This window comes from Prionailurus viverrinus, chromosome B2, assembly GCF_022837055.1.
Source record: "Prionailurus viverrinus isolate Anna chromosome B2, UM_Priviv_1.0, whole genome shotgun sequence".
NCBI classification, from domain to species: domain Eukaryota; kingdom Metazoa; phylum Chordata; class Mammalia; order Carnivora; family Felidae; genus Prionailurus; species Prionailurus viverrinus.
Window position 1 is genome coordinate 51,788,330 of NC_062565.1, and position 24,136 is coordinate 51,812,465.

General features: G+C 35.6%; 1 protein-coding gene across 1 annotated transcript in view; it reads left to right on the forward strand.

Annotated features, from left to right (window-relative positions):
• Nucleotides 1–24,136, forward strand: part of MLIP (muscular LMNA interacting protein) — a 115,493-nt gene that overhangs the window by 85,982 nt on the left and 5,375 nt on the right. Inside the window, exons 11-12 of the mRNA XM_047860363.1 lie at nucleotides 7,192–7,320; nucleotides 22,926–23,132. Of these exons, the coding sequence (XP_047716319.1) occupies nucleotides 7,192–7,320; nucleotides 22,926–23,132 (336 nt within the window). The remainder of the gene's footprint in view (nucleotides 1–7,191; nucleotides 7,321–22,925; nucleotides 23,133–24,136) is intronic.

Sequence of the window (24,136 nt, forward strand, 5' to 3'; positions counted from 1 at the left end):
GGTTTGTCCTTGACCAGTTTTCCTTGACACAACACACTTAAGTGCTACAGCATTTATCATCTACACCTCTTACATTTTGAGTCATGCTATTGTCTTTTCTTCAACCATTGGAATACTTCAACCCAGCCAATCTGTGGTGTTGTACACATTCCATCAAATGTTTCTTGAGCTACGGGATGTGGTTTATAATAATTGGAGTCCTATGTATGTTTTTATTTTTTAAAAAATATTTTAGGTAGGTACTTTGCTGGATGGTGTAGATCATTTAGAATCAATACTTTATATTATAAATGCAAAAAGAAGAGGAAAGTTTTTCCCTTTCAAATTTATTTTATGGTGTTTTTTTTTCTTGACAAAATTCTGTCATGAACATTATCCTGTTAGATTCTCGCAATTGGCAGGAATTGTTATTCCGTTATTCTGATGAAAAAAAAACTGAAGTCCACATATCTACAGTTGTGTGTCAGTAGTCCCATAGCTCATGGGTGCTATGAAAATCTTTCTTTTTCCCTCAGTCTTGGAAATTTTGCTCTGCACTATAGTGTTTTGAAATATGGGATATTTATTCAAGGGGTAGAAAAGGCTTAATTGTTTGCTTCAAGCATATAATATTACTGATCTTAAAAGAATGAAAGCTAATCAACATTTATTAATTGAACGAGTGAACCAGCTAAATCATTTAGAGAATATTGCTTTTGTCAACAGTTTTGACTGGTATTATGTTTTTGAGTTTCTATGAGCTGGTTGCCACAGAAATTCTAGAATATATGCATATGTATAAAACACTGGGAACTAAAGACAAGACGGAAGCAAATGGGTACAAGAAACACTGTGGTACTTTCACTAGCTCTTTGGATCCATCAAATTAGTAGAATTTCTAGCCAGTTCACAGAGTTTGCTATATGCTGTGTTTATTACGTTCTTGCTTTTTATTGTACATTTTATTTCTTCTAAAAGATAAAAATAAACCCAGAAGAATGGAGACCCTGTTCTTTATTTCTGTTCTTCCCTCATTACACCACTGCAGGGCTTAATACTGTCATCAAAGGCAATTAAACGCAGTCCAATAGTTGAAGTTACTAATTTAAGAAGAAGCTTGCTCTAAGAAGCCATTATTTTAAAATATTAATAATGGATTCTCCAGGTCAGTGCTGGCAGCTAATTTTCAACTTTGGTCTCCAGCCAGAGGCAGTACCAACTTGTTGTCCTAGAATTATGATTTCAAGTTCCAAAGGACAGAAATAATGTTTATTTTCATGGTGCCCTGGAGTAGCAATGTTCCAGCATAAGTGTACACTTGATGAGTTATAAAGACAAATTAACAGCAGGCTCAGACCAGTGTCCCATGGGCCGTTGAAACCTTTCACAGGCCCCAGGAACTCTACATACTCTGGACTTTTTCCCCCTCAAAATTAGCAGTAGGTTTAAATGTGATCTCCTTACTTCTACCCCAACCTCAAATTCTTCAAAAGAGCCGGTATCTTTCTCTTTTGGTATTAAAACTTTTATCGGTATCGCTATAAGCAAACGGGAGGAAAAACAACAATTGTTTTAAATGGAGAAGTTGAAAATCTTGTAAAGTTCCCAAAGAAGTGATCTCTGGCTTTGACTTCTCATATCCATCAGAGATGGGAACTTCAGCCTCTACTCTTACCTCTGACGGTGGAACTCATCAATCCACTTCCCTTCTTCTGGTCCTCTATTGGTGAAAGACCATATGGATCTTCTAGCCTGAGGATTTCTCTCTTCCTGAGTTATACTGAAATCAAAAAGTCAATCCAGAAAAAGTAATGGGAGACCCCAAGCTGACAGTCAACACCCCTTGAAGCCTTCATATTGGATAATAGCCAGCATCCTGAGCTCTTTCTGGCTGTCAATTAATTTATTCATTCTTCAAGTAATGATTTAGCTCCTTCTAGGTTCCAGGCACAGTTCTAGGTGTTGGAGATACAACAGTGAACAAAGTAATCATCTCTGTCCTCATAAAGCTTACATTCTAGTGAAGAAAGCAAAACAATAGACACATAAACAAATGTCATATTACAATAAGTTCTATGGAAACAAAATAAAAATAGTAAGGGAGGGAAGGGGAAATTGGCATTCCAGGGAGAAAAGAGTTCTGGAAAAAGCAAAGAGCCCAAGTGTAAACTCCCTGGGGGGAGAGTATCATAGTGTCTGTGCTAGAGTGGGGAGAGTGGTGGGGACGTGAGAGGGATCACAGCAGCAGATAAGATTGGGAAGAGAGAGGCTAGTGGGGCATAGGAAAGATTAGGTCATATAGCACTTGGTAGGCATTACCTTACAGGCATGGCAAGGGTTTTGGCTTTCACTCTACGTGAGAAAGTGAGGCATTAGAGAGCTTGGAGAGGAGTCAAGTGACACGACTTGACTCATAGTGTGATTATTTGGTGGCTAACTCAACTGAGTTGTCAGCCCTCTGAGAACAAGAGTTATACACACTATACTTCCTGACATAGATTAGGTCGCAGTTGGCAAAATGGCTCCAGAGAACGTCTGATAGATGTGTGCTTCAGAGATCCAAAACAATGGTTATTTTGTCTTTGAGGTGCTTCAAAAATGTCTTGTATTCAGTGTAGATCAGTTCTCTCTCAGTAGGTTCATCATAAAGGATTGAAATTTGCCATTTAGAGAAATTTCTCGTTATTCTTTCTGTTCCTTTTTTGTTAACTATGGGAGTCATTGCCTGTTTTTATTTCTCCACTTAGGCTGGTAAGGAAATTATGGAGTTGCTTTTCCTGGCATCATAAGAATAACAGTTACGTGTATTAGTCATGAGTCTAGCTGGATCTATGGGTTCTATTTAGAGAAAAATGAAAGAAGGGCCACTTTGGGCTTGTTTAGTTGCTGGCAATGACAATCTTATAGTAGCTCACCTTAACAGAGTCTTCCAACTTGATTAATGTAATTACCTTTATTTTTGTTTGGACACAAACTTATGCCAGAATTAGAGAACAAAAGTCTACTTGAAGTCTAAAGATATCAGGGGGGTATATGCAAGGATGCAATGTAGATTAGAAATCAATAAAAGACATTCTCCTCTAAAGGCTTTCTTTTAGTCTGGAGGCAAAGCTCAAAGTTGAGCAGATGTCTCTGGGATGGCAGACCAAGGAAGATCTATCTTTAGGTGGGTTGCACAACATTTTAGTGGAATGAGTTCTAGTTGAGGGCACATGAATCACCTAGAGATTTTGTTAAAATGAAGATTATGATTCAGTAGTTCTGGAGTAGGGCCTGAGATCCCGCACTTCTAACAGGTTCCCAAGTGACGCAGATGCTGCTGGTTTACATACCCCATCTTGAGTGGCACAGTGCTAGCAGAACTCTTATTTGGATAGATCCATTAGTTTACTTTGTGTTGGCAATTTAATCTTCAACAGATACAGATTACATAAGCATTTGACATTGAGGAACCAGCAGACAAGAAGTGCAGAGAAGAAATTAACTAATATTCCAAGAGATCCTTACCTTGCCAGCAACAGCACTGGTTGCTTTACTTAGGCTATTTTATAGATGTTCTAAAAGGCACCTTGAGACACTTGTTTGGGTGATGGATTTGCATATGCAGAGACAAGACTTATGTAAAAACTCTATGTGGTATGATGACGGAGAGGACAGGAATGTAAATAATAAATGTGCCATTACTCATTATTAAAGGACCTACTCATGGATGATTATAATCCTTTAGCTGAAGGTCCAGACAGGGAAAGGATGGAGAAGGTACCTTGAACAGATTTTTCAAGGTCATACAGTCTATGAACACTATTGCAAAAATTAAAGTCTATAAGCTTGATGCCCTCCTCCTGGCAATATCATGCTGTTTTCTGTGAGTGTATTTTTAACCAAGTCCAGAGAGAGACATCAGTACAATTTTTATGTCTTGGCCATGCAAACTACAGAGTGCTTTAGTAAATGCAATTGGGTATGGTGTGTGTGTGTGTGTGTGTGTATGTGTGTGTGTGTGTGTGTGTGTGTGTTGTGTGTGTGTGGGGGGGTGGTGAAAGGAGGATGTATGGATGTGTATATTGAATAAGAAAACATCATATCCTACAGTATTTTAGGAATGGTCTTTTGGCAGGAACTTTTTTATATGCCACATTTAAAGAAAGAAAAACTGGATTTAGTAAGACTAATGAAAAGAAAGGTAAAATGACATCAAATGAAGTAATAGTGGCCAAAGTCAAGTATGTGTCAATGGACAGTAGAAATAAAACAGAAGCAATGAATTTAAAAGAAATCAAAAATATAAAAATATTGGAACTTTGTTATTGATTGGACAGAAGAAATTATTGAGGTGGGTATTTAAAAATGATTTTAAGTCTGTCTATGCTGTTTCTCCATATGTTTCTGTCTTACAGTAGGCATAGGAGTAATTAAAATCATGGGTTTGATGATTAGATCTGACCTGGATTTAAATCTGACTTCTTCACATATTAACTGCATGACTTTGGCATGTAACTTATTTTCTCTAAGTCTCTCACAGGGTTTTTTGTAGGGAATTGATGAGATAATCTATCTAAAATACTGAATATAGGGCCTGATCACATATAGGTAAGATATAGAATCTGGATATATGGGAGAATGATGGTGTCATTATCTGCAATGAGTCTTCAAGGATTTTGATATTGATTTCAAAGCATGTGAAATGGTATGAACAAGGTGTAGAGGCTGTCACGAATATGACTTGTCCATGTACTATGATTTATGGATAGTGCATGAGGTTCAGAATTGGGCCACCAGTGTTCAATTTCCAACTTGACCATAGTGACCAAATACTGATCTCTGGGTGAGGAGGATATGGTTAAAATTTACAGAATGGGAAATGTGAACAATGTCCAAGGCAAACTATGTCTATTTTTATGCTCAGAGTTGGCTTCCATCTCTATAAAATACTACTGAGTGACACCAAGTTAAGATGCAGGAGAAAAAACAGGACTGAGGAAAGAAGTGACAAATACAGTGTAAGAATCAGGACAACTCTACCAAGGCCAAGTAGGCAAACTAGAATGAGGAAGCCTCAGACTTCAGGGACACAGAGTCCAAGAAAAGAGCATGTGGGACATCCAATAGAGTAGAGGAAATAGGGAAATAATTATTGTCAAATTATCAGACAACCATCAAATTCAGGAAATTCATAGGAACTAAGGAGCATAAAGGCTGGTAAGGAAACATATATGAAACATGGGTGATGATTCTGATACTAAAGCTACTTGCTATCTAGAGGAGTCTCTTTTTTGGTCTCACCCTGGAGGTTGATGATCCCGAGAGAGAAGATCTGAGTGAAAGTCTCCAGGCTAGGATAACCCAGATTATCATCCTGCCAGCAATACAAGGGTCAGGGTCTCTGGCAGAGGGATTCTCTTAGCATATCAAGTGAATTTGGTGACATTTCTCCTCTCTGCCTTCATCTTTTTGCCTACTCCCACCAAGCTTAGCTCCTAAAGCTCCATGTTGGTTTTAGAACCTGGTAGGCCTCGAGTACTAGAGTTGTTGCATTGATTTCCTACCTCACAAAGGAGCAGAAGAGAAGGAGAAGGTAGAGTAGGAGAAGGAAGGGGAAATAAAACAGGAAGTCAAGTGAAAAAGAGAGACAAAAAATCTGGACAACTTAGGATCATGACCCAAATATCAGGTGTCTCCCTCATTATAGGTGGTTATAGAAATCAGTAGCTGCTGAGGCTTTGTTCTTATGCTGAGTTTACTGCAGGGATACTGGTGTCATACATATACTCCACGGTGCGACTTCATGCATAATTGGATGTTACTTGCTCATTTTTTTCCCTCTTGAGAGAAATCAGAGTTTCTTAAGTGGGAAATATTTCTCAGCCTGGGGAATATAGAGACTTTTCTCACTCTGTACTTCCCTAGTTGACATAAATATGAAAGGCAACTGGGAAAATATCGATTGAAAAAGTATTGCAGAGTGGCATTTATTCAAGCCTCAAAATGTATCAGGTGGTTTATAGAGCAGAGAGATAGACATAGTCCCTTAAGGCTTAAATTGTCAGCATCAGTGTTGATTGAGGAGAGCTAATTTACTATATTCAGAAAGGAAATGGTGTTGAGAAGAATGATTACGGCAAAATGCTCAGCCAGAGAAAGTGTCACAACTTTTTATTGAATTGTTGTTTGGAATGTTTTTGTAAATTTATCAATCATTTTGTGACATTTTACAATGTAACAAGGTTTTGGTGTTTGTGAAACATCATTCTGAAATTGCCCCAAAGTAGATTTCTCTGTCTCTCTCATCAAACTGACATTGCGTACAAGTTTATGAATCTTGAATGACTAGTCTAGCTAAAACTCTTTTGGTTGCAAGTTACAGAAGCAAATTTGAGTTTTAAAAAGTAGGAAATCTTGTGTTAAAAAAAGGAAAGTCTCAGGGAGCCTCAGGACAAGAAATTCAGCTGGGCCCCAGGAATGTTTTAGAATTCAGTTCTGGAAAGCCCCCTAGTGTCTCTTCTCTCTAGGCTCCATGCACTTTGCTGTCTTTCTTGATCTCATCTAATATGCTTTTTATGGCAGATTAAGTCTTTCTTATAGTTCCCAAATTGACATATTATAATTTCAACCTTCCCAAGAAATTTCAGAATGGTCTATTCCTTTTCCACATTCTTGGAAGAGAAAATCTGGTTTCACCTCCCTAGCCTTTTAGGTCAGAAGGCCATCCCTGGTTTCATTATACATAAAACGAACATAGTTTCCAGGGACCCAGCTCTGTGGATGTTGGCGCATGGGGGGTAGTTTCCAGAAAAATAAATTGTTAAAGGCTTTGAGACTGTGCCAAATTCATCTCTCCTTACCAGAATGAGAATGCTGCCTGGTGCTAAGGACATTCTCCATAAATATTTGTCAGATGAAATATTTATTAGCTGAATGAACTGGTGAGGATATAGGAACACATTTGGCTAGATAAATGAGGAAGCTTTTTGCATTTTGAATGTCATGATAATAGATCTTTATGAGTTCATTGATGTAACGGTTAACTTTAAAGTTACTTTAGTTAAAATCATTTGATTTCTAAGCTGATCTATGTATCGGTAAAATCATTTTAAAATTTAAAAATTATAATTTTTTGTGAGAACATTTGAATAACTTAATGATATACATATTCATTCATTTTAATGTTATTTATTTCTTTATTTTTAAAAATGTTATTTGACATTCATGAAGACTAAGCCTGGAGTGATTCGCCCAGTACCTGTAAAATCCAAAATATTACTGAAAAAAGAGGAGGAAATTTATGAACCCAACCCTTTCAGTAAATACCTGGAAGATGATAGCGACTTCTTTTCTGAGCAGGTGAGCATACATAAGACAAAGTCTTTGATATTTTGACAAATAACTGTATAAGTAATGGAGATGCCTCTTGAGTATAGTATGTGCAAGAAAATGTTCATTTTATTGGAGTATCCTTATTAATAAGAAAAGTTCTAATTTTTGCATAATAAAAAGAAATTCATATATTCCTAGGATGATATCTTGAAGTATTTCAAATTAAAAAAAAAAGTTTTTTCTACCTACTGCTGGCATTGTTTTGGGAACCACTCTCCATAAAAAAAAGGCATCATGAAGTCACTGGCTGGATGGGTCATATAGGTGTTGCATTCTTATTTTTAAATTCCTGCATCTTTTTTTAAGAGCTGCAATATTTGATATTTAGCAAAGGATCTATGGTACAGATGCATAGTAACACAGTAGAGATGATACGAACCCCTAGATTGAGCAGTAATAGGGGATAGGAGTTTAATATATTTTAAGGCTTTTTTGGTCATTTGGTTTATATGTAAAAAAGGCATATTGTCTTCCTCTTATATATCTTATATGTTGGAGGAGGTATAATGGAAGATTTTTGATGGTACTTTGTAAGCTATTAGGGAAACATATGAAAATACACATTTATATAGTATAAAAGTCCATAAATTATTTCAGAGAGGAACTCTGCATCTTTATTTATCCTATTAAAATGCAACAAATAGGCATGGGTTGTATATTTTATATCTCAAATACCATTCTATGGATAAGCAGTGGAAGCAATCTAGAAACCTTTCCCAATACAACCAAGGAATGTAAAAACACTACCCTTGGTAATGTGTAATGAAATATACTTATGAAGGAATATAAGGTGATATACTCCTTTTAAATTTCACTTTGGAAATGATAATTAAGAATATTCTTGAAATATTTGTGAATCATAAGGAATATCTTATCTTCCACATATGAGCTCTATAACATCTCTCTAGTCGTCAGTTTCTTCGTGTATAACATGAGGCATTCAGATCAGGTACTTTTTAAAGATCCTTCAAATTAAAAAATCTGGGTTTCTTAATCTAAGATTAACACTGATTGGGTCAGAGGTCCCTGAGTAGCCTTATAAAAATTCACCATAAATTGTTATACTTTTTACTCATAAAATGGAGGTGATATTTCCTGCTTATTTATATGTATTTTGTATAGACTGATATGATTTGATAATTAAACATTTTAGAAGGCACTAATATCATTGAATATGATAATTAAAGGCAGTTATTTTCATTATATAGAATAAAATGTAGTAGCCAACTTAAATTAGAGAAATCTTATTGATATAAATAGGATTGTTATCACTAATTCTACATGTAACAGAAATGAAAATTCATCATTAACAAAAACACTTGTTAAATATCTATTGCTTGCATGACACAAATACGTTAGAGGCTTAATGTGACATTTTAGACAGTATGGGATCATTATAAAAAGTATAAAAAATGTAGTCAAATGACAAAAATGCCAACAGTTAAAATAAACTTCACATATTATCCATGTAACTTACATTCTTCAAAATACCATCTAATGCTGTAAAATAATGATTTTGTCCTTTTATTTAGTATAATTCAAATTTATGCATTTTACTTTAAACAAAACTCATTGTAGAATATCAGGTTATCTATTTATCACAATTTGCTGTCCTCAGAAATGATAAATTCTATTTTCAAGTTTAAGAAATTGTCACTAAAAGGAGTTGCCATTTCTTTTCATTGCTTTTCCTAACTATACAGCAAGTTTAAAGCTCTGTTTATGTACAACATAAGCCTATGAATTTCCAGATAATTTGTGGAAATTTTGAATTCTTTTGCAAATATGGAGGTGCCATAGACATAATCGTATTTATATATATTTTTTCAATCAATTTATTTTGGTTTATATCCCAACTTCTTTGTGGAACATAAAAAGGGATCTGCAGGCTGTCAGAATTGAAAGAAGTATGGCATACTACTTAAAAGTGAATTCCAAACATTGCCTGGTCTTACTCATTAACCTTGTATGAGAGGGAAAATAATAGAAACTCGGGGTCCTTGCATACTGGGCAACTACATGTACTATCAACTGGTCTCTTTATATTGAGTTCTAACTACCATCTTGGTGTGTCCAGAATCTACGATGGAGAAAGATAGCAAAGGCACATCGCAAGCGCAGATGCTTAGATCTACTTAAACTATCAATTGAGTAAGAGCAATTTATAATCTCAGCATTGCCACTTCATTAGAAGTTGAATAGAAGACAGTGCACTCAAGTTCACCAGTCACTATTGTGTTCTCCTTTACTACTGCCACAGAATAAATTGAATGGTTCTAAACTCAGTTGATCTCACCCACCCATGTAATGGAAAATTCTTTAGCCAGACAGTTGGGCCAAATTGAAGCAGCTCACATTCACTAATCTGCCTTGTACTGGGGACAGTTCCACATGACAGGAGATGCTGGATGGGATTGTTAAGTCAATAAATTTCCCCTAACAGCTTCACTGCCATAAAATATGATTTCAAAACTCTCTGTTACAAAATGTCAGACACTAAAGATGATGAGACCAGACGGAAATGTATTTACTGTAGCTTAAGAAGGTACAAGCAGGCAGCCTTTTGAACTGATAATGAACTGAAAATGTGCCTGGAGACAGCCTCTGAGTACTAAAAGCAAAGTTTGAAACCAAATGCATAATCAAATAATTGAGACTTATTAATCAACAGCTTTTACATCAAAATGGCATAGGCCAGGAAGCATCATTCTGTATTAGATGGGTTTTGTAACAAAGACTCTTCAGAATGAGGCTTATGCTTTTTTGAAATTACCTTTAAATCCATTATTGTATCAATCTGTGGTCCTTTTGACTTATTGCAAAATATCTCACACTCCACGTTTGTATTTAAAACTATGGTGATGTACTTTGAAGCATACTCTATGGATGATCAAGGTCAGAGTTGGAAACTAATTAACAGAATTGATTGGACAAATGGGCATCCAGAAGACACCGAGGCTTAGAAAATCAATTCACTGATGAGAATTAAGATACTAAGGACCCAAAGAGTTTTAGTTTGTCTGACTATTTGTGAGTTGGCAAAATACATTGATTGTTTTCTGGTCATTTAGTGTATCTAATTAGATAAAGGTGATTTCTTCACTTAAGATCCTCAATTTAGTATAAAGAGCAATTGCTAACCTCACTTGTATAGAATGTTATATGGAATATTCTCTTGCGTTCTTTATAAATTAGTAACTGAATCCATAATATTAAATATGTCATTTTCTTCTTAAACCTTAGAGAATTATATAAAAGAGAGCTTTGAACAGAATTAAGGAGGAAATATTGTTAACTCATCTGATTTTCCTGGAAATTTTCTTTTTAATGAGAAAGAACACTTCCCAGACGTGTGCCTCTTCATTTTTATTTTCCTTCTAATTTGTTTCAATAAGCAAAAGAGCATGTTTTGTGTGAAAATGACCATTTAGTGAATTTCCTCCACACCACTTCACAGAGAACATAAAGGAATAATTATAAGGAATTTTCTTTTTTGCAGTATTTTCAGTCTTTCTTTTCTTCTGATTTTTCTTAGACATCTGACTTCCCTACCAAACTCTCTGTTTGACATTCAGCTTTGATGATTATGTGGGTGACATTCACATTTCTATCTAATTATTCATAAAGTTGGATTTCTACTGTGACCTTCCCTTTCACTTCCTTGTGTCATGCACATGTTAATATTACAGAGCAAGTACTCACCGTTGTCCTAGGTGAAACTGACAATACCGCCTTTTATTCCAAATGACTTCTGGCTTTGTCATAAATTGCTGCTTTTTCAATAATTGTTTCTCAATCAAGATGGCTTGCTTTTTTTGTCATAAAAATATCTTTTATCATTGCTAACCTTTAATTAGAAATATTTTTGAATTTAAAATGTTTAACCTATTTAGGTCTAGAAGTGATTAAGTGGTTTTCTGAATTGTTTTAAGGGAGGGAGAATTGAAATTCCTTGTGTCACATTTCTTTTGGAAGGGTTAAGACCAGAGATTTGGTTTCTCCACATTTTAGCAAGTTTATTCAAGTAATGAAATCTTTGTGAGTTTTTTCTTCTTTGTTTTGTCTTCCTCCCTCCCTTCCTTTCTTATTTCCTTCCTCCCTCCCTCCCTTCCTCCCTCCCTCCCTTCCTTCCTTCCTTCCTTCTGTCCTTCCTGTATATGTAATAGGTAATAGACAATTTATCATAAATAGGTAGTATACTGCATGTAATAGTTTATCAATATAATAAACTGTTTTTCTTTTCTTTTAAAAAAGTGTTCTAGAGAGACAGAATTTGCTTTTTCTCTGGAATGTAATCAAATAGGATCACCTCTTCAAATTAAAAATTTCATCTCTCCCTTTTTTTTTTTTTTTTTTTTGGTTTAAGCTTTCTCTTGACCTTGTGTAATTATTGAAGTTGGGAGACTGGAATCAGGGTTGCAATTTTCTGTTGCAGTTGTCTACAAGCTAAGAGAAACTTATTTTCCTGTCCCCCTTCCTTTGCCTTCTGTAGGGTTAAAGTCTAGAAGAGATTCTTGCTTGCTTTAAAACAAGCAAACACACAAAGAGGACCCATTGCCACTTTGATCATAATAGATAGAATTATTCTAATAATTCTAATAATTAGTTAAGCAACTGAATTCTAATAATTAAACTCTGAGGCAATAGTTGCTTAACAAATATTGGTAGATATGGGGTATCTGACCATACCCTAATCTACCAGGGAAACAAAGACAATCTGAAAGCTTTATGCAAATGTGGTCTTTGATGTTTTGTTAATTCACGATGTCCCCATCTATCTTTATTTAAGAGGAATGGCACTGCCTTATTTAGAAACTCTCATGTAAATCATGTTCCAGTTTTAAGATAAGGTCTTGTGCAAATTAAATATTCTGTGTTATTTTTCTCTGATGAATGTCAAAAGAGAGAATGTAGCTGTGTAAAAATATTTTAAGTAATATCCAGAGTAAACGTTAGTTAGAGATTAGAAAATTGTATTTACTGGCAAGGAAAAAGATACATTCTTATGCTTTACTTTACACAAGTAAACTCCCTGAGCTTTGAGTCAAGGTCAGCCTGTAGGTAGAACTCTAGATGGTAACAATCACAGGCCTTTGGCATGGTTTTGTCTTCTGGCATGCAAGACAGTGGTAAAACTAGTGCTCCTCAACCAGGACACTGTCTACAATACTCCCCTTCTCTCCTTACAAACTTTCGGTTCTACAACTGCCTTAAAATGGTTTGGAGGGTAATTATTAATAGTGTTACAAACAAAAATAAAATCCAAGGCCCAAAATGGTATCACTTAGAGTTTCCAAACCCCTGCTTAACACGTAAGTGATTTGTAGTTTCAACCTCCCTGGAAAATGTAGTCTTACCTTGCCAGTCAAGAATTTTTCAATCTGTGTCAATGAGTGCCTCTGGAATCATTTCCACCCACCAATGAAAGGGGAAGTAATCTGCATGATAAGGATACCTTGCTTTTCCCTTGAAAGCCACCTCCAAGGAACATTCCTTTTCTTTTGCTAGTAATGTTCTTGCCCCACCCTTCTTATAAAAGGCTTCCTTTTGTAGAACTCCTTAGAGCTCCCCTCTACTTGCTAGATGGAGTGCTGCCCGGTTCATGAATCATTTAATAAAGTCAACCAAATCTTTAAAATTTTCTTGATTGAATTTTGTTATTTAACAATAAATATCCTTAGGAAATGCAATCAGAGTGAGAGGCTTTTGATTTTCTTTTCTCTCTTGAACAATTTTCTTTGACCCATGACAAGTGGAATCAAGGTAGAAAGCATAGAGGGGGACCTAGTAAAAGTTGGATGTATTATCTAAATATAAATGCTAAGATTGATGTGTTTGAAACACATTATACTCTCTAAAGCACTAGGGACATTGTTACTTATTTTAAAGTGTGGGTGAGATTAGACAGTCTTTGATGACAAATGTAAAGGTCACAGCAAGATATATAAGTCTGAAAATGAGTTATGTGAAGAGAGTTGGAAACCTTCTCTTTTCTGTGATCCAAGATAAAATAATTTAAGGTGGGTAATTTAGGCAGAGAAAACAACAAATCCAAATGAGAAGAGCAACCAAAAGAATGTTTGGAGAGAATGAATCAGAGATAAAAGTGGTAAAAAAAAATGATTTTTTGAATTTCATTAAAGAGCCAAACACAGCCTGAGTGAGAAGTCCAGCATATGGAAAATTGAATTCAGGCTGGTGAAACAGGTCATTAACAAAAAAATATATAGGAAAAAGAAAATGGAATACATTATACAAATGCAAAAATGTAGTTTTCTTTATTTCAAAGTCTACATGGAAAGGAAGATCTGTAGTAAATTTATAAATTCAAAATTGGTGATTCCTTAGGGATGAAAGAGCTGACAGGTTTTTTGACTTTTTTGAAATAATGTTCTAATCTCCAAATATGGACATCCTAAGAGAAATATAATCTCTTGTAGCCAGGCCATCCAAATATCAATTTGTCTAATGGACCTTTAGACGTGTAATATGCTTTTTTTTTTAATCTTTACTCTTTCTTGAAAATAGAAAATTGCATTTGGTCTTAAAATAAACAACTCATGAGAAGCTGGATTGTTGGTTATCTTTATCTAGTAGAGCTGAGAGGCTTAACATACTTTACCTGTTCAAATAAAACCAAGTATATATGATATCCATTGCATTTGGTGCGTTTGGAAAAATAGAGGTGGTTTTTTTTTTTTTTTTTCAATCTTTGGCTAATCCATTTCTGGAAAATATTGGGTTCTCATGAATTGCATTTGATAGAAGAACTGGCCTTTTGCAGGGTATTGTAGGGTCAGGCTAGTTTCATCTCTGAATTTAGAATCCCCATCCAGGCAGGACCTGATGACCTTATTCGTTCTGATGTATAATTGAATCAAAAGAAAACTAGAACAGCTTGGTTTTGCTGGAAGAGTTCTGAAATCTGGTTTGTAGTTGTGGAAGTGTGATTAACCAGCTCTACCCTTTGCATTTGTGAATCAGGAAACTCATCCATGAAGTAAGGGGATTGGGTGAGCCCAGTGGTTCTCAACTGGGGTGACATTGCCCTAAACGTTATTGGTTGTCACAACCAGGGATGCCTCTGGCATTTAGTGGGTAGAGACCAGAAATGCTATTAAACATTCTACAATATACAGGACAGTTTCCCACAACAAAGAATTTTCCTGCCTGAAATGTCAGTAGTGCTGGAATCGAGAAATCCCGGACCAGACCATTTCTTGGTTCCCTTCCAGCTTCAAGAATACTATGACTAATGAAGCTCAATTATACCCCTGCTAAGGGCATTTCAGTTCAACTGACAGTGACTAGGTGTCTTCTTTTTGTGTCTTAACTAAGAATTTTTCCCTATTTGATTTGTACAAAGGAGGTAAGTAAGCCTCCATTTATGGACTCTCCCACGTTCCATGTAGCCTCTACTTGTAATGATAGCCCCGTTAGATAAAGGGAATACATTTTCATTGGCTCTAGATATTTCAGCAACGTTATGGCTTCCCCGTCTTCCCAGACATTTATTCCTCATTCTTGTATTTCCCCACTTGTTAGATTTCAAGAAAATCAAACAAAAGGAGAAATTTTTGAATATCAGCCAGTCTGTATGAAAAATGCATGCTGTTGGATGGAGTCATTCCTGATCCTGGGCCTCATTACATACCTGCAAAACGTGGGCATTGTACAAAATACTTTCAACAGTGCCCTCTTACCCTGAAATTCTGTGTCTATGTCTTTAAATATTATTATAATATAGTAAATAGTATTAAATATTACTTAAATATTATTATAATATGATAAATATTATTATTAAATACTATTTAAATACTATTGCATGATATTTCTCATCCTTAGGTGATTTGAAAAAGGAAAAGAAAAAAAGAGCAAGTGTTACTTGGGTCATACCTTTGGAGAGATGGAAAGTCTTCTACTCTCCTGCTTAGGTCAAAATCATAACAAATTGTTCTTATTGCCTGGCATGCAGTCCCTGCAGTGCTATGGTTTCCTGATGAATGGTGTTGCAGCTTCTCTCCACACTCATTCCTTTCTCTCTACTCATTGCATCCAACCTTTTAATGTTTGTGCCAGGCTCTGCAATAGATAGGAGAAACTCTACTGGAAAAGGAGCAGATAATATCCCTGCAGCATGAAGCTTAGATTCTAGGGGATTCTACATACTCTGAACTCTGACCTCTGCCTCTTTTTGCCACTCTTAACCTTCTCTGCAATCCTCCATACCTCCTCACTCATAACTGTCCACTGCACACTCAGGCTGCAACTGCCATGGGCTGCTCCTCTGGTCATCTGATCCATTAAGGGACTGATCTTGACTGCTAGTAACTGCAGTCCTTGACTCTTCTGCTTCCTGCAAAGGAAACTTTATGATAGAATGCACTGGAAAGAACATGGATTCTATGTGAGCCTAGAAACTGTGAACTTCAATTTCATCCTAGAAAAATGGGACTACAAGTTCCATTTTTAATGGTATGCATATTAATACCCATTTATGATTCCATGAAATAGTCACTGCAAAAGGGCTCTGGACGCTTTCAAGGGAGTGCACATTTGAAATATTTATTGTTATTGTTTCCTTTAAGATCACTATAATTTTGGAAGAAGGGCACTGACTCCTTGCTAAAGGGTCACCAAATAGGTTCTCCTTCTCCCCACTGTTGGGAGAAGTCACAGAAGTCTCTCTTCTATGTTGCTTTTTGACTTCTTCAATATAAGTTGTTCCTCTCCACCAAATACATGTAGGCGGGCAACCTAAGACAAGAATTAAACTATGTGTATAGAAAAACATAAGACTCAGCATTTTAACGCTCTAGTGCCCACTGCAATTGATTACAGAATATTTTCTTCCTTGTCCTTTGAACACGTCGCCATCAAATATCTTCACGCTGATCTAGTTCATCTGCTCTGTGAAGCTTGCTGTTAGACAGTCACAGACTCTAAGCCCTAAATAATCCAAAGCCTATCTTCAAAATTATATTTTAATCATTTAAAAACTTTTTTTGGTGAAGGGGATTTGAAAAAGCTAAGCATATGCTATGTCTTTTCATACTTTGCAAGTTTACATTTTTTTGGTTCAAATGAGGATTTGAAATAGATAAGTGTGGCTTTAAGTACGTCTGTTTTTAAAATGCATATGAATTCTTCAGAATTAGGACTGATAAACAAGAAGTTATGCCATATGTTCAAAATTAAGAGACCTAATTTATCTTGGCTTGATCTTCGGGGAATGTAGATAATTACAGTCTCTTCTTGGTAATTTGGGGTTTCTGTGACAGTGTCTGTAAAATGCTGATACGCCTTTGGCTGAAGGAGTCACTGGTTACGAAATACGTTGTAACTGTTCTTGACTTTATGAAGGGGGAGGGTGTTGTTTCAAACCAAAACTGTAGCAGAAATGCTATAATTCTGATTTTTAAATTGTTACAAGCTCCAGGCAGGAAAGGAAAACTGAAAACAAGGGCTGTATTTAAAAATAAGAGGTAGAAGGGAGAGAGGATGTGGTTAAAGCCTCCAGCAATGTCACCCAGTGGTGCTCTGAGTTTCCAGGGGCACAAATAGCTGCATGTGTGAAGTGGGGACAGAAGGAGCAGAGAGAAAGTAGATTTTCACCCTTTACTTCGGAACCACAGAAAAGGGGGTAGCTTTCAAATGCCACGATGGAACAAAAGAGTCTCAGATGTGCAGGCTTTAATGAAAAGAGCCCATAGTGCCTTAAAAATGCCCTTTGGTGTTGCAATGAAAACAGCTTTTGAAGTTAAATAGTTTGACTTGATGGCTGAATAGAAAGTAGGCTTTTTCTAGAGTGGCAAATGCAGCCGATACGGCTATAGCATTCACAGCATGGATGTCTGTGTCAATACTTAATTCTTCAGTATCTCCAGTTCTCTTAATAGACACAGCAAAATTAATGTATTCACTGCATATTGTCTGCTAAATTTTTCTCTAATGAACCAAGGTATTATTTGCTTCATAACTTCTTGTGATCTTTAAGGTTTTTAGGATATGATATAATCAACCAAAATAATTAATCCTTTTTTAAAAACCAAGCTCCTAAGTAAAGCTTATTTTACTCTGAAAAAATTTGCGCTGAGTATTTTTATATTGAAAATGACAATTCTCAAGTAAATGAAAAACAGTTTACAGCATTTTATTAGAAATAACTGTTCACATATCTCACTGATAGAAACACATATGAGACAATTTTATGACTCCTGTCCTTCCCTCAAAAACTAGAACATTAAAAGATTCATCTATTGAATGCTAAAGCAGGGTAGATGATGTTCATTTTCAGGAATCATTTAGAATAGTGATCTCCAAAGTAGTATCTACCAACCTCAAGATAATTCATTGGGGTGGAGGTGGGGTATGAGTCAGGCATGGTAAAGATTTTATTGACTTTTTCAATCTAAAACAGGGGTCACAAACTATTACCTGTGGGCCAGATCTGGTCTACCGCCTGTTCCTATAAATAAAATTTTCTTGGCATACAACTATGTCTACTCATTATGTATTACCCAAGGATGCTTTCATGCTACCATGGTAACTGTGACAGAATATATGGTTTGTAAAACCTACTACATATACTAAGTGGACCTTCACAGAAAGAGTTGGCCACTTCCTGACTTAGAATTATAGGAAGTATTTTAAGCTTTGCTGATTTATATGGGCTTACGATGGTGTCCTTTGTAAGCCTGAGAGCCAGATAGTCACAACGTATGCATTTTTAAAGTGAGATTTCTGGGAAAGTGTCAGCTCTCCAGTTTGGTGCATTGGACAGAGAGCCCTCACTTGGCTGTTGCTTAAGCCTTTTGTCCTTGATGGAAGTTCATGTGCCCAGTTGGACATATGATTTATCACATTAACTATTTTTAAGTAAAATAATCCTCATAAAATTAACAAGTGACTTGACTTTAAAAAAATCTCCCACAAAATAATCTAAATTGAATATACCACTAATATAGGAATACATAGCAAGACATGGCAGAGATGATATAATATCTATATGTAGTATAAGCTTTGTTAATAGACATATTATTAATTCATTATTAATAATAATATACCCATTCCTACATTTATAGTTTTGTCTTGAGTTTTAACTAATAATTATATGATGGCATCATAAGATAGTTACAGAGTAGGCATCAGGACATGGAGAAGCTGTGTAATTTCAGTAATGTTTAAAGACATGAGGTATTTAATATTACAATGTTTAAAGTTTTATGGAAGTCAGTGATAAGCATCTTTTTTGAGGAATATTCATAAAGGAAAAATTAAAAACCCAATTTAAATGGAAATATATATGTTCTTCCTGCTGCATAAAATACTGTAAAATAATACACAGAAAACTATAGAATGATACACTGAAATTCATTCCTTTGATTCCATTAGAAATGCTTTGAAAATGCTTTGAAAACATCTCTGAATATTTAAAGCAGTAAGTAGTGAGCAAATGACACTTTATTGTAATTTTATGATGCAGTTAGATCAAAGTATAGATTTAAAACTAGTCTCATTACATAGCATTTGTGTTCTAGATATAAAATAAAAAGAAAGTGACACTTTGGGGACCTAAAAGAGAAATAAGTCAGAGAAAATTTACTCCCTAAAGTGAGTGACTTCTTTATAATAAAATTACAGTTCTATGGGAAAACTGTGAATGTATAATCAGCAATAGAGTATATGAAAACATTGTAGGTATGAAGTTGAAGTTACATCAACATCCACAGATAGTTATGATGACAAGGATGATGTAGATGTGCACACGCATGCACTATGTATACAGAGAGCCTGTTATATACGTTACATTAATAGATAGTCAAGATTCCTATATATAGTAATAGAAACATAGGGATATAGCTATGTGTGTGTGTATCTTTATAATAATGAGATGGAGATTATATATGTAATATATATTAAATACATAATATTGTATATTTATAATAATGAGATGGAGAAGGACCAATAAAATCTTTGGAGTCATTCGGAGGTTCTAAAGTTATCTTATGACAAAGTATTTTAAAAAGCAACAAACTTCAAGATACATTATGACAATTTGGCTTTCCTGGCCATCTGTATAGTGAAAGATTTGTTTTTCAACAAAATTTTGATTAAAGAGGAAATTCAAAATAAAATTCCTACCTGGGAAGAAATGAAAAAAAAAGTAATGAAACTATTGTCTATTAGAACTTATGGAATACAGTTCAAATAGTCCTTGGAAGAAAACATGCAACTCTAAACATGGTTAATGAATTAAAAAGATAATAAAAATAAATCAATAAGGTATACAATGTATAGAATTTAAGAACAATAAAGTTTCCTATGCATAAGGAAAACAAGAGAAATAAATTTATAAGAATTGGCAAAAGAAAACTGGAAATCAGAAAGGCCATAGAAATCATAAACATAAAATGTTTTGGGAAAATACCTATAAAATAGTAGCAATAGAGTAACACAGAAATTGTAAAAATACTTTCAAAATTCTGAAAGAAATTATTCTGCAACTTAGAATCCTATATCCAGAAAATTAAATGTAAGGGCAGAACAAAATTTTCAACATGCAAAGGTCAAAACTTTTCTTCTAATATTCCATTCCCGCCCCCCCCCCCCCAGAAGCTCCTTTAGGGCCCAGTGAATATGAGAGGAAACCAAGAAAGGCCTGGCATACTGGAAACAGCAGATGGCACATAACAGATAGGCAAAGAACATTTCCAAGGTGATGGTAAAGAGAATTGCAGGATAACAACTTAAGAAAAGCATAGAAGACAACTAGCACAGATTGGTGCCTCAGGTGACATAGATGTGGAGGCTGTCACCACCAAGAATCCCTTCTCCTCTGCACTGTATTATCAACCAGACAGTGCTCAAGTGAGCCTGGCCAAGATTCCTAGCTCTCTATGACCTGTCCAAGTGCTGATACAATTCTGCTGTCCTCTCCCGGCCGAGCGGCCTGAAATAGCTGGTGTCATCTGACCCCACAGAATTGCAGAGTTGACCGACTCCTGAGAGATGGAGGTTGGCCATAGTGAGCGTAGAAACAGGAAATGTTTGCTGCCTGATTGATTAGGCCTTAGCCCTGCCAGATTTCCCCCATATAAGAAACCCTCTGCTTCCCCTGCATGACTACAGACTTGGCCTCTGACATCCTCACAATGGATCTTGAACCCTCCAAGAAAAGTTGAGGCCAGAATATAAACCAGACTGTTCTGATCACCTTTTCCTAAGCACTGTCAACTGTCAATAATAATGTCACCTTTTTTTTTTTTTAACACAGCTAGTCTTTGTGTGTGCTACTCAGTTTTCAGACTAATCACTTCCCACCCTGATTAAGAAGTGTAATTAATTGTTGATAAAATAATGGAATAGTTGATTGAGAAATAAAACAAAATTAGAATACATTTCAGTCTAAAAGCCATCTTTAATTCCATCTTTAATGGAATACTACAAGCATTCCATTAAAGTTTCACAATAACATGACTATTATTTAATAATGTTAGCAGTATTGGCCAATGGAATTAGACAAAAGAAAGGAATTACAAGTGTAAAACCTGGCAAAGAGGTGGTAAATTTATCACAATGTTAAGTGATTTGCTATTTTGGGTAATATACCTGGAGCTTCCACGAGAATTCGCTGAGTGACAATTACATCCGTGAGATAACTCAGTAATGTGCTTTGGTAGGACATCCAAAGCTTTCATGTACTGACATAGAAATATACCAAAGCTGTTGTTAAGTTGGGGGAAAATACAGAGAAATAATATGTAGAATGTCGTAAATAGGATGCTATCTTTTTTTTATAATTATGTATGCTTGTAGGGTATATGAGTGAAAATATTTGTATTGGCTTGATATGTAAAATAAATATTGCAGCACAAACAAGATACTAATTAGTCACCATTTCAAGGTTCAGAGGGTTATAACCTCTCATTTCTGCAAAGTTAAAAGATATAGAATTATAATTTTCTAACTGTTTAAATTTTCTGAGTTTTTTAAAGTCAGTTTTGAATTTAATGCTTAAAAAAGAAATAATACATCTACTGATACAGCAAACACATCAATGTACATTTTAGAAAGCCAATCAGTGCCTTAAAAATACGTTATTGGAAAAATGAACTAAACCTACATAACAAAATATTAAGTGTACAGTTTTAAAGTTGAATTTACTTCCATGCTAAATATAATTTTGAACAATGTGTATTATTTTGGACCAAATTTCCATTTCACACAAAACCAAATATACTCATTCATTGCTCATGGAGTAGAGAAATAACTGAATACATTATTGAACTCATAGAAAACATTATATTCCTCTGAAATTTCAGCCATTAATGCATTAAGCATCTATTGTATTAGGCATTGTACTTGACTCTGAGGCCACAAAAGTGAGTAAAGCAGATTTCATTTTATAAAATTCATGTCTTGAGGGTTTTTACTATAGAACAATCACTGCCAATTTATTTCCTTACATGAAAAATTTCAGAAATATAAGAGGTGCTTATTTATCTGCAAAAAAGCAGCCCTATCTTTCACAGATACATACATATCTGGGCCCTTTCTGCAGCTTTTCTTTGTAGGCTCAAGACTTCCCACTCTTATGGCTTCCTTGCCCCTTTCACAATGCCTGGTCTTATCTCTGGTCCTACTTCCTCAAAGTCTTTCACATTCATCTCCTTTCCAGGTTAAAGACTCACCGAAGGTAAGACCCCATTCCCTCTCTCTACACTTGAACTCATCTGTATGCACAATCTCCAGTTTCTCTCCAAAGCAACACACTGCCTGGCATAGAACTCATGGTTCTTTCCATTCTTGCGTATCCTGATCCCTTGCTGGTCCTCGGCCCAATTTGGCCACTTACTGTACCATGAATTAAACCAACACTTCTGCTCCGCGGCTTGCACATTGATATCCTCTGCGATGTGCTCCTCTGTGTCCCCCATTTCTTCCCGACCAGATCACAAGTCCTCTTAAAATAACTTCCACTGTTACCTACCTCTTCAATGAAGACTTTTTAAATCTCATCCTATCACCTCTGGGATCTCTCTCCTTCCTTAAACTTTTCTCCTCTTGATACTTTCAAAAATAACAACCTTGACACCCTTCAGGCGACACTACAGGTGCTTGTTTAGTTTGGCAGAAGAGGCTGGAGGAGGAGACTGACAGGAATTATTGAAAGAGACAAACAATATACTATGAAAGCAGGTGTCTGGAGAAGGGTCCAACTATGAGGAGAGGTTTCCTTCTTACTAGTAAGAGATTTTTTTTTAAGTTTATTTATTTTATTTTGAGAGAGAAAGAGAGTGAGCAGGGGAGGGGCAGGGAGAGAGGGAGAGGGAGAGAATCCCAAGGAGATTCTTTGCTGTCAGCACAGAGCCAGCCTCAGGGCTTGAACACACGAACTGTAAGATCATGACCTGGGCCAGGATTAAGAGTTGGGACGCTTAACTGGCTGAGCCACCCAGGCTTCCCAGTAGTAAGAGATTCTGACATAACGTCTATTATACTTAGACTTAATTCCAAGTGAGCTTGACTTTTGTCCACTAACATGTTCTTTATACCTTTCTTGTTCCCAGGATGTGACAGTTCCTCACAAGCCTGTTTCTCTCCACCCTTTATATCAGACTAGACTCTATCCTTCTGCTAAGTCCCTGCTGCCTCCACAGACTCTCTCACACGCTGACTGTCTTACCCCAGGACCCTTCAGTCATTTGTCCTCCTTCTCACTGAGTGATGAACAGGGGAATTCTCACACCCTGTTTAGTGGCAACACATATAATAAGGTGAGAATTCCCTGCCAACGTGGGAGCTGTTCTGTTCTGTGCTGTGAAACTTCTTTATGCTTAGCTTTTTAAAACGTAAGCGTAGAAACATATATATTAAGACTATTAATTACTTGTGTTAAAGCCCACGACCTTACAAAAAGATAATAATTAACCTTGAGAAGTTAGTATTTATTTTTGCTTTCAAAGTCATTTCCTGGTTTTGTATTCCTCCTTGCCTCTTGTGCAAACCCCAAAGTGGAAATCCTGAGAAATTTTCCAGAACCTTACAAGGTGCCATTATTAATTTATCTTATAGTCTCAGTTCAATGTTCTTTAAAAAGCTTCTTTAAATTGCGGTGCCTTAATCAGGAGGCACTATCACAGCCAATGAGCAATGAAATAATTAGAATTTCTACGAATATCTGTAAAGTAATATTAACATCTTATTTTATTTTATTTTTTATTTGAGTATAGTTGACACAATGTTACATTAATTTCAGGTATACAGCAGAGTGTTTCAACAAGTTTATACCTTATGCTATTAACGTTTTATTTTAACATGTGTCTATCTGCCTCACAATGCATAGTGATGGGATATGTAAAATGATGTGTTTGGTACCTTAAAATATGTATATATGTATACATATTACACATGTATATATATTACATATATAAATATTTTATATATCTATAAATATATACTCAAATACATATAATATACTTAATTTATTTTTTAAGTGTTTATTTATTTTTTGAGAGAGAAAGAGACAGAATGTGAGTGGGGGAGGGGCAGAGAGAGAGAGGGAGACACAGAATCTGAAACAGGCTCCAGGCTCTGAGCTGTCAGCACAGAGTCTGACGTGGGTCTCGAACCCACAAGCTCTGAGATCATGACCTGAGTTGAAGTCAGACCCTTAACTGACTGAGCCACCCAGGCGCCCTAAATACATACAATGTATTTTAAGTGAAAAATATTTATAGTTGGCTTTGGAATGCAATCACAAATGTTGTATTAGAAGCAA